We start from the raw sequence: 17,249 nt of genomic DNA on the forward strand, positions 1-17,249 counted from the left end.
GTTATTTCCAAAGAGGGCCTTACTAACACAAACTCTGTACACATTTTAAAATACATTGTAACTGAATTTTAATTTCAGTCTGAACAGTATATTCTGTCCTTCCTTGTTGGCTACTTCACTTTGTCCAAACAGACATTTCACATTTTCACCACAATGCACATCAATAAAGTTCAACCAGGCTGAACTTGAACCCCAAGGATATCAAGCTGGACAAAACGGTGCACACAGGTCCTGCAGAAATGTGTTCATTCGCAGCAAAAGACATTGGTATTGACAGGTTTTATAGTGCACAGGAGGAAATACTGTGTCCAGTGTGAAGGGCCCATTACACTGGGCTACAGTCTCTCAGTGAATGATAAGGATCCATGTTTATACAAGAGCCACTTAGCCATACTTATCTGAAGTGCTGAGAGCATGTACAAAGACCTCTGACATAATGGCCAATTAGCTTCCTCTCTGTCTGTCTATCTGTTCAGTTAAAGAGAGGTTTGGAATGAGGGTAGCGTGAGAGGGGAGAGAAAACATATCCAGTGTTTCATTGTGATGGACGGAAGTGTGAGAGTAAGTTAAAATGATAAAAAGAAAGGCAGGGAGAAAAGAGGTGACTACAAATTATTTGCTGCTTCATAAAGACCTGTGACTGTGGTCATCCTGGATTAAGTTAATTGCACTAATTTGAGTAGATGAATATCACTCAGAAAGAAATGTGTACAATGTATTGAATTAAGTGTTATATGAATATAAAACTGCCCCATGGCTGAACGCTTAGCATACTGGTGAACTTTAAAACTATGCCTACCAATTTTTTTCAAGTTTTACAAATGAACAAGAAAATTAGCAGGTTGTTCACTAATCAACAGATATGTAAAAATCAGTTCAAAAATCAGTAGTTAATGTGTTAATGTTTCACTTCCAGTATTTATGCTAAGCTAAGCGCTTCCTAGCTATAACGCTATATTTAAAGTTGAGACATGAGAGTGATCAATTTTCTTGTCCAACTTCCGGCAAGAAAGCAAATGAGTGTATTTCCCAAATTGTTGAACTACTCCTTTAATAGTTTGATCAAACATTGCTTCCAGAAAGGCTTCAAAACTTTGAGGAGGGCAATAATGCAACATATAAAACAGTGTCCAACCAAAAATATTTATTTTTAAAAGCACATTTAATAATGAAAATACCTGAAAAATATACCCCTACTTTCAACATAATGGCTCATCTTATGTGCTACAAACTGTCATTTTTTTACTTGTTGAGTATTTCTTCCAACACCATTGAGTTTAATTACCCATCATAAATGAATATGCCCCTAGTTACAGTTGAAAACTGTAATAAGAATGTTCATAATACTGTTGAATTGGCACAGGCCATCAGTCTCACCTCTCATCAAACGTCAATCTGATTACAATTAACAGCAAAAAGAGACAAGCATAACAGCTACTGTATGAATTATTCATGCTCACTGATCCATTTCTGTTGAAGTGTCTTTAAAAACACTAGATACATCATAGCATCTACTGTCAGTGACAGGTAACTGCCTGAATAGAAGTCAAAACATGTCCTTCTCACAGAAACACAAAAACTCTTCACTGAGGGTGAACAAAAACTGGCAGAGCTACATTGTGTGTTTTTGTGTATGTCGAAGGCTAGGAATAAAGTACCAGAGTAGGGCTTCCGTGGGAAGGTTGAGTAGCTAGCCCTCTATTGTTTATGTCCCTGATTTTCTCTGAGTCAACACAATAGCTGACATGTCATTCTGTTTTTCTTTCTCTGCTCCTAAAGGACCCTGCTGAGATGCCCAAAGAACATGAGGTAATATTTATCAAGCTTGATATAAAATTTACTCTAACACAAAAACAACCCAGGTTGCTCATTACCCTGGATTCAAGTTTAAATTAGAGAAGAATTAGTAAATGTGACAGTAAATTTAGAAAAGGCATCAAGACAAACGTGTATAGTATAGAAGCAGATTTGTTATGTGTAATTTTTAATTACATAAATAAAACAAATACTGGTTAGTTCATTTGGACATTCTTTGTCTCTTCTTTAAAATAAACTGCAGTCGACAGAGCACATGCTCTTCCCGTTGTGCCGTTTCCTCACCTTCGCGTCATCTGTCATTAAATGTTAATCATCTGTCTCTTGCCCTACTTTTTGTGCCACTTGTGCACAGCTACACTGCTTCTGAGACAGAAAAGCAGGCAAAATGTGGATTTGATCACGATCAGAAACAGTGGCAACAGACTGAGGGAGGAAGCCATGTAAATCATACATACTACATACACTGCCAAAACTACAATAACCTGCATTCTCTAATGTTTATAGCTTTTTCCCCAATCATTCAATAGTTGAGTCTACTTATATTGCCTGATGCAGCTTTGCTAGCATGCACATTTATCAGATTGACTGCACAAATATGGTGCATTTGATTTCAATGAGGGAACTTAATACAGCAGCAATTTATTTTTATCTGTAACAATCTACAGTGAAGTATTTACCATTTAGAAAATGCTGGGAAATTCTATGTGAATGTGAGCTATTACTTTTCTTATCAATATCCCTACTTAATCTTTTGGCCAACAGTGGTCGTTTTTCCTTTCTGCATAACATTTATAATATAACTTTTTTAATATTTGTCACAAATAATACAGAATGTGTGTTAAGTAGTAGTGATTACAGATGACATTTAACCTGTGGGAGTGTACTAACAATAAAAGGAGAAATGTGCACTCTTTCTTTTGCGTACGTAATCTTGAACATCCACGCCTCTGTTGTAGCAAATCAACTAGTACAAGGAAGGTCTGAATACACTGAGATAACATTACATTTATTTGCACAGTACAGATACACAATGTGTACATCTTACAATACCATATAGGTTTGTCACCTACAAAGCATTATGTATTGAAAAATGTCTTATTGGTCTCAAAGACTCACCTTCACTGACAGAAAAATTAAACATGTTTGACCATTTACACCATCCCAGCATTCTATCATTCATCCAAGCATACATCTTACAAAAACATTATTACAAATTCAACACACCTGACATATGAAATAGGACGTGGTTTGTCGGGATGTAATAGGGTAATGGCTTCAGTTTCTCAATCTGTAACTTACAAATGGCTCATTGTTCACTGGGACAAAATTGTGGACAAAAACACATGTGGAGAGAAATTCCTGCATCTTTTGGGAAGTTTCCACACAAAGGTTTTGTTACAGTGGTCAGTCTCAGTACTAATGTGATAATAATCAGCTCCTAAGAACAGCTGGGTCATGAGTCAGCCATCAGCAGGGGTCTGGTGTGGCCTATTTAGGCTTACATAAACACAATGACAAAAATCTAATACAGATTCAAAGACAGATAAGAGAAGAGTGTGTGTGTGTGTGTGTGTGTGTGTTAAAGTGCACTATTACACTGAAGTTGTGTTGTGTACTGTACAGTCTCTACTCTAAGGTACAATGGCCAACCAGTATTCAGATGGTATGAAATAACTTTGTTGTTAATTACATAACGTTTTTGTTTTCCAAAGAGAGAGGGAGCAATATGTTCAAGATAAAGATCCTCCTACCTCAATATGAATTTTAGGGTCATTTGTAACTAAGGTCTGAATTTCATGTTTTCCTGTTACAGTCTACACAATTATTTACATAAGCCACATATACAGTATGTGACTTCATTAGCTACCCCTAACCCTAACCCTAAACCTGCCAAGAAGTAGCAGCAACCCACCACCTGACATTTCCAATAATTTAAATGTTACATAAATGTCCCATAACACTTCAAACTAAATTTTATAAATATGAGGAACTGTATCATTAATTGGGATATAATATCTTGTTTGTGGGGTTTTACTGGAGAACCTAACATAGCTCTTTCCAAGACTAAAAAAAAATGTTTACAGTAGAAACACCTCAATAAAAACTGTCAAATAAAAAAATGCATCTTTATAAAGACAACTTCAATCATTTCATTAGGTAAGCATGCTGCTACACCTAGACCATTTATCAATTCACAAGAGAAAAGACAGAAAAATGAGCAACTTTACAAAAATAAATTTGTGTAGTTTGACAATCAGACATTCAATACGCCATTTCTCTACACTCACACTTGTTCAGAGAGTGGAACAAAAGAAGAAATATTTGGCAATGCTTCACAAATGACAGACAAAATATTTAAAAGACAACATGTGAATCTATCTACCACCGTTGTACATCATACTCACACGCACTCACAAAACAGTATACTCTAGGGAAGTGACGTCACGCTAATAAAGCAATGAAGGGTGATAACTCTGTTAGCACCTTTGCTAGAAGACGTTAAACAGTCCAATTCAGCCAGTGGTCGAATCCGAACATACTTGCACACACACTCATACACAACCATTATCTTATATGTGAGCAAATATTTGTAAAGGTACACACTCAAATACATGCAAAAGAATAACAGCTTTGAGTCATGTGTTTTGCTTCTCCTCATTTTCACTCTTACAGAACAGAGTAAAAAGGATAGTGAAGCATAAACAAAAATGTAACTGAATTAACAGTCACATTTTGAATTACTGAAAATACAAACAAAATGGGGTAATTCCTCACATAATGTGGAATCAATTGCCCATGGCTGGCTGATGTACATTTTCATCTCTGCACATGCATACAATTGTTAGTTCTCTCTAAAAACAGCTGCATGTCTATAAATGGATCCCTCCCTAAATGTTTGAGAAAAAAAATACTTTCCCAACTGTTCATTTTCATTTGTGTATCAAGGCAACAATATATCACTGTCTACTTAGAAACAGTCGTGTTCATGCACAATAGGCATCACTGAGCCAACACAGTGCAGTGGACCTACACAAACTTTGTGTAAATTCCACTTGCATGTTACTAAATCTTCATATATTAGATATTTAGAAAAAAAATGATCATATTCCGAGAATATCCGTTAAACTGTCTTTGGTACATTAGATAAAGTATATAAAGCTAGAGTATTGGCAACTAAATAAACTGAGCCCCGGTAGCGTGAGTCTCCTTGGATCAGAACATGGATCATTTTTAACAACCTCTGAGTTTACGCCACAGTATGTACACTTGGATCCATTCCGCTTATTATTCGTCTTGATTAGCTTGTTTTGAATATCAAGTTAGAGTGAAAGGGATCCACAAAAGATACACACGGGGACAAGACGATGGAAACAGACTACAACGTGTGCATGCACACAGGCACGCACACACAAGCAAATTTAACTCCCGGGAAGTTGAGGGGTCAAAATCGCTTCATGGTGCCACACAGAGGTTAGCCTGCTGGCAGAGAGAACGGGCTATTTGTCTGTTCTGTTTACATGTGATCCTCCTCTGTGTGTGTGTGTGTGTGTGTGTGTGTGTGTGTGTGTGTTAAATCTGTGCATGCTCTAGTCCCACGAATGCAGGCACAATAATGTGATCACAATGTAGCATACACCTATGTATGTAAGTTACTTGCAATTACTTAGAAGAACATGTCAATGTGAGATTTTCACAATCACACACTCACAGTTTCTAATTGGATGTTTGCTTTCGGCCAATCACAAAGACAAAGTGTCACAGTTCAAGGGTCATTCGTCTAATTGTGTCTTTTCCATCTGTCAGGAAAAAAAAATCTAAAAAGAAAAATCTGCCTAATGATGTACCAACAATCAGTGTACAAAATGTCTAAAAATACATCCTTTCTTGGTCTTGCTCTGCATTGGACAGTTATGGAATAAGTTTAGTTACATAAAACAACAAAGGTGCAACAATAGTGACAAAAGTTCATTACAAGAGAAATTGATTAAAAATAATTGTGGCTTTTTGTCAGGTTAACAGTCGTACACCAAAGCATCTCGTAGCATATATTACAAACAGCGGGCTCAATGATTATACCCCCTGAACTTTATGTCTTATACAACAACTTGGATCAATAAATAATCTAAAATTCAAAGTTCATCAATACATGTCTTGTGCAGACAAACAAATAAACAGTTTATGCAAAGTAGCTATGAAATGATACATTAGGTTTAAACCTTCTTTTCACTGACTAAGCTCAATCATTCAGTCATTTAATATACTAAAAGACACAACAAGTACACAATACACACATACTATTGCATCACTTTTAGTATGTAAATACAGAGTGGGTTAGAGCACATGAAACATATTTAAGGAGTTTGGCAGTTCACCTCAGAACTACATTACAAAAACACAGCAGTCAACTGCATTCATTTCTTCTTTTTTGCATTCAACACACATACTGTGCTGATAATCTGGCAACAAACAAAGGTCACACTGTTTCACACACTGAACTAACAACTTTTCGTAACAGTTTTCTTCATGACAATACTCAAGAGTTTCTTAGATTTTGTTATTTTGGCAAAATAAGTTAAGGATTCACTTCCTGTCCAAGAAAACTGATAAGATAAAAATGTTCAACCTCAAAAGAGTTGACACCTTTTTCTGCTTTAAAACCCCTTCCATTCTTCACCTCTGTCCATACACAATATGCTGGATTTCCTTGACCATTTAAAACACCTTGTAGGGATATTTAGGCCATTAATCCTTCAGTGCTTTGCTCTTGACTGCTTTCTTCTGTCTTTGCCAGCTGTGGCATGTGCAGAGAGGACGCCTGTGTAACCTCCAAATGCGACAGAAACAGCAGTGGCAGATCGACGCCTCCTTCCATCACTTTAGAGCACATTTAATCTTACAGAGGAGACATTTTAATGCAATCGCATCAGGCATCTCTTAAAAAGTTCAAATGCCAAGTGTGTGTGCACTACACATGACATGTTGTGCCAATTCCTATTTCCCCATGACCATATCCATACCCTGACCCTGCACATCCCTTTTCAACGGAACCAAGGAAAGCCTTTTTGGTGTTCCTAACCCCAAAACCACTGTTACTGCGTTGTAAACAGAATGAGCAGAGGCGTTTGAGGCCCTTCCTGAAGGCAGAGTTGGAGAGGCTGTAGATGAGACAGTTACAGAAGCTGTTGCTGATGGCCAGCCATGTGGTGAGGAATGACGCTGCAGGGTGGTGGTAGATCCCTCCACTCTCCAACAGAAAGTAGAGGATGTAGGGCAACCAGAGGATATAAAACACACTGGTAATGCGGAACAGTACCATAGCATAACGTTTGTCCGGGTACGTTGATGAAGGCTGCTGATACTGTGGCTGGTGGTGAAGGTGTTTTTGTTGGGATAAGTGGGGAAACTGCCCTTGCTCTATCGCACTATTGTCCTTGACCATAGAGTCCGCTGTGATTCCTGGACCCTGGAGCTGTTGGGGTCTGTAACGTGCGTGGCGCTCGCTGATCTCCCTGGTGTGTTGTCGGCAGATCTTGAAGATATTGGCGTAGGTGAAGCAGACAGTGAGTGCAGCTGGGGCGTAGAGCAGTGCAACAATAAAGGTTGTGAAGGCCGGACGAGTCCTCCATTCAACTGCGCACCACTCCACCACATCACCGTGGTAACCAGGTTTCCCCCACCCAAGGAAAGATGGTAGAAACACCAGAGCAGAGTACAGCCATATTAGAGCAATGCAGCAGCGCACTCGACAGGGTGTCACTAAAGACGCGTAAGTCAGAGGTCGAGTGATGGCGATGTAGCGGTCCACACTCACACAAGCTAACGATGCCATTGAAACTGACTTCAAAACTGACACCATGTACCCAAATACCTGGCAGGTGAGTTTGGGGTCGAGGCCCTGGAGGTGATGGAGGAGGGACAGGGAAGGGAAGAGGCAGCTGATCCCCACCAGCAGATCAGCATATGCCATAGTCTGGATGAAAGCACTAGTGGTGTGCTGGCTAAGCAAAGGAGCACAGTGAAATACAAAAATCACCACAAGGTTACCCGAAATAATGAGAACAGTGAGGAGAAGTATGATAGAGACTTCAAGCAGGCAGGTGCTGAAAATCTGGGAATAGCCTATCTCAAGCAGGCAAAAGGGTGCAGAGAAGTTTGACGGGTCAGCAGAGCTCTGGTTCAGTGGATCTAGGGAGGAATTCATCATCTTGGGCAGGAATACGTGTCTGAGGGGCCCTTCAAGGGTACGGTGAACCCAAGGACTATTTTGTCAGGTAGCTGGCTGGTTGAGAGTCTAGCTGTATGGTTTCAGTCCAAACGAAAAGCTCCGTGCTGTGGCTCCATTATGAGACTGCCACCATCTGCCATTTCAAATGCAGGAGGGATGGAAAGGACGGGGAGAGGTGAGGAAGCAGCCTGGGTTTGTCCTCGGTGCAGGGAGGTATAGTTTTATACAAAGATACAAAAGGATACACACACCTGCAAACAGATTAACACACAAAAATCAATGTGTGTGATCCTTTCCGTCTTTGTTTCCAGTGAAGCAAACTTCCCAGCTGAAGGCACAAAAAGGGGAAAAAAGAAAGAAATGACTTTGTTTAAAGAAATTCCAGTCCAATCTACGCTTGAAATGCCTCCACTCCCTATAAAGTCAGAGATGGCTTCAACATCTGCTGCAGCTGTAGAAGGCACAGACCGAGAGCTCCCTCTTATCTGTTTACAGTCCACAGAGTCACAAACACAGCTTCCAGTGAAGATACATTATTGTGAAATGAGCTGCATACGCAAATTGAGTCAAGGAGACATTAAGGATAATTTCTCCTTTTGATTCCTTCCTCTTCTGCCACTTCTGTCCCGCTTCTTTTTCCTGTTTCCTCTTATTTTTCCTCTCCTTTCTTGCTGTTCCTTTAACCTCTTTTCACCACACTTCCATGTCCGCTTGCTCTTGTCTCAGTTTCTGTCTGCTCCTTCGCAGTAGGATCACAGTAGACTGCCGGGAGCTGGGAGGATGAAGGCAGTGTGCGGGGGTTGACTGATGTTTCAAACGCGCACACACATACAAACACACCTCAGCTGTTATTTCAATCCAGTACAGCAACAACTATGTCTGGAGTGGAAATGAGGTAGGCAGGCATACCGATGCTGGGAGAAACCCCTGTGTTCATTTATCCTCCTTTGCTGTCTCTCTCTCACTGCTTCTCACTCCCTCTGCCTCTCTCTCTCTCTCTCTCTACAGAAACAGCGGCACAGAGACCCCTCCCCTTCCCTATGGCTCCAACCAATGATCAACTGCAAGGGCACGAGGCTGACTCCTTCCCCACCCTCCCACCCCTCCCCATGTTGTCTGTGCCAGTGTTTCTCATATGCACTCCTAGACTCAAAAGTACTGATTCACACTGTTAAAATTAGCAATATTTAGTGTGAACCCAGCTTTTGTAAAAAAAAAAAAAAAAAAAAACTAAAAAAAAACAAACAAAAACAACTTAACTTTTGACTCTGAACCCTCTCACCTAATTCCCAAAAGACAGGACATTTAGCCCTACAGTATAAGAATGTAGATATTGTCACAGAAAAGGTTTTGTATTTGTTTTAGTGAAACAATGACTGCATACATGGGGGCAGTGTACAGGAAACACTCCTATTATTAATCTAATTGTAAACCAAGGACATACAATATATTAGGAACTACTATTTATACAGTATGTGCTGAATGCTACTCAAAGGTTGACACCGAAAACATAGAGCAATGTTTAAAGTGCTGTACTGTAACAAATAATATGTAATTTCTAGTGAAACTATCAATCATTTTTTCATGGCGGTGCTCTGTATAATGAATTAAACATAATGACATAAATCAATTGTTTCAGGTTTCATAATTCCTGTATTTAGTAATCTAATAATAAACTGCAGCTACAACAGCTTAAAAGATTGACACATTTAGATACATGAAAACACAGCACAAATAATTGAATTTGTGCTTCCAGCCTGTGTGTAATTAGCAGCTGATTCACTAATGCAGCAAGTAATATGTAATTAGCAGCTGGGCTTGCCTTTTAGATGCATTATGAAGAGTGAAGAAGAGCTTGAGAGGGAACGATTCAGTGGTGGAAGTTCAGCGACTTGATGATGAATAAAAATGAGAAATAAAAATGTAGTGATGCTAAAATTAACATTTTCTAAGGCCTTGCTGGAAGTTATATTTAGAGAAATGCCTGTACAGCTAATGCAGTAGAAAATTAAAGATGAAATGTCATAAAAATAAAGAAATGCACGAGGTTGCTGAGAAAACAGGTCACTGCAATGAAAATATACTATCTCCATGCATTAGTCTAGGTTGAGTTAATGAACTCGCAGCTTCAACAACAACAAAGACATTTTATTAACACTGCAGTAAATCATACTTCTGCCATTACACAATAATAGCCTCAATCCAACGTGAAAAAAAGGAAAACGAATTCTATAATTAAGTTGTAATAAATAACTGATGCTTAAGGCATTCCTAGAAAACTTGTTTATGATGGCCGGACAATCATGTGGAAGTGTCGTGATCAAAAATATTACAGAGGAGCTTTTCCTGACTTGTTTAATTATAACAGGAAAGTCATGGTGGAAATGTTAACAATAATAATAATAATACCATTCATACGACATGAATATGTTGGTAAAATAATACTGAGAGACACAGTGCTAGTGCCTTTTAGAATGTAAACATTGTCTAACAATAGTTCTTATGTAATGTATAACCACACAAATGTCCTACTTTTCTCGAGGGTCTTTTAAATAATTAAGTGTTTATTTGTTTTTCGTTTGTTTTCTGTCTTTGCAATTCTGTGTCTGTGTCTCTGAAACATTAATAAAGAAAAAGAGAGAGTGACTGCAACATACAGTACCAAGAGTTAGCTACTGTACGTTATTCCCCAGTATTTCCCAACATTTTCAGACTGAATGCAAACCTTTCGTGTCTTCTTTTAGCCATGAGAGGAGAATGTTTGTATCTGAACTCTAACTTTGTCTTCTGGCCTGAGAGTCTAACACAGATATGCACCTGCTCCTGATTTAGCATGCATCAGCAGATGCTGCTCCTCCACTTAGTGTGAGAGTTGCTTTGCCACAGTCAGCTTTAACCAGGTAGGATGACCTCGTGTGACATTTTTTAATCTCCCTCACAGCAATATTAATAGCCAGATTTTTCATTGCAAGGTTTTGAAGGGCTGCTTAGGATTAAATTTAAAACCTTTTTTCTTAAACATATTAGCACTGGCAAGCCCCCTTCAGCCCTGCAGTGATGAGCCTACTTAATCTCGGAAAGAATAATTACCAACCAAGTTATTTTTAGATTACATGATGTGATGATTACAACTAATTACTCAGAATCCTGCACTAAAATTAGAAACTTCACAGTGTAGTAATCACTGTCAGATATAGTTGTGCATGGTCTATATCCTCGTCCTAATGACTTTCTGAAGATTGCAGAGTTTGTCTCGTGCAGGGCAATTTGGTGTAGCGTGATGGTGACCCAAACATACCCACACACACACAATCACACCAGCTTGCACCTTTCTCCCCCGCAATCCAGACACACTCCCATGCTTTCACGCACCTCCTCTGCTCAACACACGAGGAGCTAAAAATAGATGACAGAACGACGAAAAGGGTTGGAAGAGGAAGAACAGGAGGAAAGGAGGAGTAAGAGAGTCAGAAGAAACATAGCTAATCAAAGATGAGCGGAGGAAGAGACGAGGAGAGAAAGAAAAACAAGAAACCCAGAACAAAACAGCGAGAAGAAAAGAGAGCAGTGAAAATTAGGAGGAAGAAAGAGCGTGATGTCCTGTCACCTGGTTGCCAAGCTGAGCCCAAGTCAGTCCTGTTAGCTGTCTAACTTATGCTTCGTCACAGCTTGGCAACCTCTCAAGGACAGACAGCCCTAAACACCTCTACAACATGTCAGAATATAAGGGAAAGTAGCAGCTGAGCGTTTATTACTGTTCTCATTTCAAATCACATTGTTGGTAAATTGGTAAACATCCAGATTGTTCTTTATTGACATTGCTGCATTGTTTGGTTTAAATGCAATTAATATCGCTGGCAGATTACCTGCAAATGTTTGACATTTCTACTTGAATAACAAAGATGAACATATTACCAAAATTGGAATACATTTTCTGTTTACATGCTAATCTAATATAATAAAATATCTTAAAAGAACAACAAAGGTTGATTTGCAACTGCCATACTGGTGGACTTCTATCTGATTATCAGTAGTATCTACCATCCACCAGCACCCAGCTGGTGACTTATAATCCTGATAATTCTGTTCTGTTGCTATATAAATATAAAAACAAGCAGTCACACTGTGCCAAGTTTTATATCAGCGTGATATAACAAAACATGAAAGAGAGCAGGTCATCTGATTTCCTATCTGAGGTTCTTATTTATCAGAGAAATGCCTGTTTGGAATGGAAAAAAAAGATTTCAAAGAACTGGACAGCTAATATACAATCAATTTTTTCTGTGAATTAATAAAGTTTATCTCAGTACAATGTGCCTACAGCTATCATATAACGTAACAACAAAATAAGGCCAGGGTGGTGACAGTTGTGACGTAGTCACAAACAGTCACATTGTGGTAGGAAGATAGCACAAGATTTCACGAAAATTTAAGCCTGTTAAGAACAACAGCAAAATGATTCTTTCATTTCACTGTATAAAACTTCCAGTATTCACTGTGTTGGGTAATGGCTTCAAACAAAAATTGGAAAAAACAAATCTAAAAAGTATTTCCATGTTCGACCCAGGGCTGTCTAACAGAAGCCAGAGCAGTGATGCACACATAAACCTATGGAGCAGAGAGACAGGCAGGCATATAGTCAGACAGAAGAAGAAAGAGGAAGACACGTTAGGATGGCAAGACAGCGGGAGAGCAGAGGGAGAGAGGGGCAAGTGCACAATGTGACAAAACACAAATGAGCAGGCAGACAGAGAGAGACAGGAAGACACACAAGTTGACAGGAGCACAAACAGGGCAAGGTAGAAGTCAGAGTGTGTCAGAGTCAGGAGTCCACAAATACAAATGATTAGAAAGACAGACAGACAGACAGACAGACAGGTAGAGAGGCAGGCAGACAGGTCATTATGTGGGTCAGACAGAGACATACAGGCAGACAGGTAGTTATGAGTGCTTGTTTTTGCTCTCTACAGGAGGCTGGCACACCAGGCCTGCCGACCAGGCCTGTGTTTATCTCATTACTTGGTGTCAGCACATGTGTTTGTGTGTTTGCGTTTGTGTGTGTGTGTGTGTGTGTGTGTGTGTGTGTGTGTGTGTGTGTGTGTGTGTGTGTGTGTGTGTGTGTGTGTGTGTGTGTGTGTGTGTGTGTGTGTGTGTGTGTGTGTGTGTGTGTGCGTGTGTGTGTGTGTGTGCTCTTTTTACATTATGTCCCCTCATGTTGGTAAATAGAGGCAGAGACACCTTTCAGTAATCTAGTAATATAGTATTATACAACACCAGCATCAGCCACACTACACAACAGATAACTACAACCAAAAAGCTATTCACATTCCCATGAAACTGTGCAGGTGTACCCAATAGACTGGTAGTTCAGCGTATGTTATTGTTGATATGGTGAACAGAACAGCATTTTACTCTCCTTGTGGAGATTAATAGTAAACCTCACTGTGTATGTCCACATACTTTAACACAGTTGTCTCCAACCATCAAGCTGCAAACATTTGCTCCTGGGCCATAAGAAAACAATATGACTCAGCAAAAAAGAAAGCTGAATGACAATTATATAACTTGAGTTTATAAAGAAAAAAGATCAATTTGAGAAACTCAGTACTTGATGATGGAGGTGCCATGCTTGCAACACAAATACAAACAGAATGTAACCAGTGCCGACATCATGAAAGCAATCAAACAGAATTTTCATCAGAGAATTGATGGAGTACTAACAGCTATTGAGACAAATATGAGGGAATGTACTGGCCGCTTGACAAATGATGAAGAACACATTTCATCCATGGAAGACATAACCAACAACCTCCTTACAAATTTTAAACACTTTGAGTGGACTTGCTATTATGTATTTCCTGTTTCCGGTGTCATTATTACTATTATTTTATGAAATGATAGGAGAAGAGGAAATGTGAACATTTTACTAAGATAAGTAAGTATGGGGTGAACTGACATCTATATAGGAGCAACGTGAACAGTAGTTAGGGAAAGTCAAACAGACCTACAGATGGTTCCTCACTTACTATGGTGTGGACCTGCTGATATGAAGAGCATTACACTACATGGTTTCGGGGAGGCCAAGCACGTTCACGTTGGACAGGGAGGGGTTTGCAAGGTTCCTCTTCACAGTTTGAATATATATCTAACTGCTAGTGTACACAAATTGGCAAACATGCAACAGGTTATGGGAGCTACACTGTTTTTTTTTTTACAGGAGATTCATTTTCTACCTGGGGACACATCAAAGATAAGGAGGAGGTAGCCTGTGCAGGTGTTTTCAGCATCTCATTCATAAAGTGCTAGAGGAGTTATTGTATTGATTCATAAATCTGTTCCTGTGCAGGTAAAATAATATGTTTGAGGACATAACTGGGAGGCTTCTGATTATTCGTGGTTTTCCTTTGCATGAGGAGATAAGTCTGATAAATGTATATGGGCCCAGCGGGGACAGCCATACTGGAAAATTCATCCAAGAAATTAACCTAAAAGACATTTGGTGGCATCAAAACCCATAAGGTAGAGAATACTACTTGGCCTGCATTTTGAGATAGATACCACTCAAACTTCAGCTAGTATTGGTTGGGAAGCATTCAAAGCACAGATTAGGAATGATCTTGTTAGATTCAAAGAACATTGTAGAGACAAATATTTCAGCCAGGAAGCATCTGTCTGCCAATAAGACTTAAAAAACTGTATTAAGACCAAGGTGAGAAACCTGTTAAACTTCTATCCCGGCAAATTAATCCGCAACAAGCAGAGAGAGTGATAAAGGAAAAAAGATAGTGCTTTGAGATAACTTTTGTTGTGATTTGGCACTTTATAAAATTTGATTAAATTGAACTCTATTACTAATTGTTTTACTGCAGAGAAGACACTTACAATTTAGACTCTGACTTTTTGGGAAAACTCGATATTCCTCAAACTCCAGTGGGAACAAGGGATTCCTTAGATGAAGTTATAACCATATTAGGACTGAGCGATTAATCAAATGTTATTTTAAATTACGAGCTTGGCTTCCAATGATTATGAAAACAAGATAATCATGATAAAACGATTATTGTGCGTCATTCCGTTTCTCAACAATGCTTTAATTTGTCTTGTGTCTAAATGGTTATAATGAAACCTATCATTCAAAAATGTTGCTGCTGTGTTGTGCATAATGTCAAACCTAAAGAAAACACTGTCTCTGCTATATGAAACTTTAATTAAGTATTAATCACCAATTTATTAATGAATGTTAAAGGGCCTAAATATGAATACTTGAATATGAACAGTATGTAAGGGTTAGGGTTAGGGTTAAGTATGCTTAAATCAATATTAAGTAACATGATTAAGGTTTGACTAGATCCAATATGGGGAGATGTTAGGTAAATCTAATGCAGGTTTCCAACTGTAGGCTAAAAATGGACTGAGGAAAACTCAGGATCTTTACCCAGGGGGCATCTTAATGACGTTCAAGGAACTATCGACTAGACACAACATCCCAAGGAAACACTTTTAAAAGTATTTACAACTAAGTAGTTTTATTTCCTTTAAGCATCACTCACTGTTGTTGAAATGTGAACTTTCACATTTGGAGAAGTTAATGAATAGGAATTAATAATAATAGCAGGGGTTTCATTTCATTGATGTGTAATTGGCTTGCATTAGGTTCCACTGTAACTTCAGTGTACATGGGAATGCAACAAGATAAGAACTTCTTCAGGTGAGGTGATCTGTATGATTTTTTTTTTTTTTTTTAATGTCAGTAAAGGCGCCCATGGACCCTAAGGCTGTTACTTTGGGGGTGTATCCTCCTAATCTTCCTTGGAGAAAGAAACATTTCAACTTCATTAATATTGTGTACAAGAAAACGCTTTTTAGGACTTTAATGGAAGAAAGCAGAAAGTATGGGGTAGTGGGGGAGGGGGCTTGGATTAAGGATATGGCTCAATGTATGATTTTGAGGAAAAATTTGAGGCACTTTCATAAAAATGTGTGGAACATGGTGACTTGGGGACTGACACAAGGAAAACACTTGGATGATTTATGACAGATTGTGAAATTTGTCTAAGCTTTTGAAATACCTTTGGATTTATTGGAGGTACTTTTTTTATTACTTAAAATCTATTTTTTTCAAGATGTTGTATTCAACACTTAACTTAAAGATTTGTCGAATGTTATGCTGTAATAGGGCCGCAATGTTGCTGTTTTTCTGAATAATAAACTGTTGCCTTTCAGTGTGTCACATTTTCTTTCATAACACCCCTAATCAGATCAGCTGGCAGTAGACCAGTGTGCCACTTAAAAAAAAAAAAAAAAAAAAAAAAAAAGTTTGCTTAGTAACTCTGGAAGTGAGTGGCTTCTGCCCACTATAATTTATGGAGCTAATGCAATGTGTGGGCCATGGCTACAGCAGGCTAATGAGTGTATTGGTTACTAGCGGAATGTTAATTAATCAGCTTTCAAAGTTAAGGCTGGTACTTCCAGTACTGGGCAGCAGGGACTCTCATATTGGGGAGTTCATCACAATTTCACGGGGACATGAATTGGTTAAATGTCTATGACCAACAGAGCTGTTTCCACTTCTATCAATGCCCTGCTTTCAGATATGTAGATGAACACCAAGTTCAGACACAGTGAGAACACAAAAGAGGGCGCTAGCTAGAACATGATGTGCATACAGTGCATGCAGCACAAAGAGATACACAGAGACAGGCTGAATACAGAAAACCCACAAAACAAATTAGTAGCTGGCACATAAGAATGGTATGTACACATTTTAAATAAGGAGCTGAAAAGGGAAAGAATAAATTAGTACATGAGAAGATAAGCTTTAATTAGTACCAGTAACAAAAGAAAAATGAATGTGAATGAAAAGTCCTTCCTTTCCTAATTAATACAATGCAGACTATAATTAAACAACATGTTTCAATACTCTTTAGCTTTTCTAACAACAAAGACCTTCTGTGTCTTAGTTCTAGTTTTTTTTTTTTTTTTTTATCAATACAACTTACACTATGCACACCCTGTTATGTGAAATAAGTTATTTATCACTTAGCAACTGGTCTTGACTACCTTGCTCTGTCTGGCTCTAGGGAGACCAAATAAATCGCAAATCGTCTGTTGGAGTTAGATACCGCTGCACGTGTTCTCCACACTTTTCTCTGTGTTGGTTGGCTGGCGTACAAACCTGGAATGCTTTAGTGCTTCTGCAATAAAT

General features: G+C 38.7%; 2 protein-coding genes across 5 annotated transcripts in view; both read right to left on the reverse strand.

Annotated features, from left to right (window-relative positions):
* The window catches only part of LOC128380395 (rab GTPase-activating protein 1), a 75,933-nt gene that overhangs the window by 26,645 nt on the left and 32,039 nt on the right, over positions 1-17,249 (reverse strand). The window lies entirely within an intron of this gene.
* Positions 6,785-8,023, reverse strand: LOC128380400 (probable G-protein coupled receptor 21). The gene has a single exon (XM_053340208.1). The coding sequence runs from the start codon at positions 8,021-8,023 to the stop codon at positions 6,785-6,787; it is 1,239 nt and encodes a 412-aa protein (XP_053196183.1).

The sequence above is a fragment of the Scomber japonicus genome, chromosome 19, assembly GCF_027409825.1.
Source record: "Scomber japonicus isolate fScoJap1 chromosome 19, fScoJap1.pri, whole genome shotgun sequence".
Classification (NCBI taxonomy): Eukaryota; Metazoa; Chordata; class Actinopteri; order Scombriformes; family Scombridae; genus Scomber; species Scomber japonicus.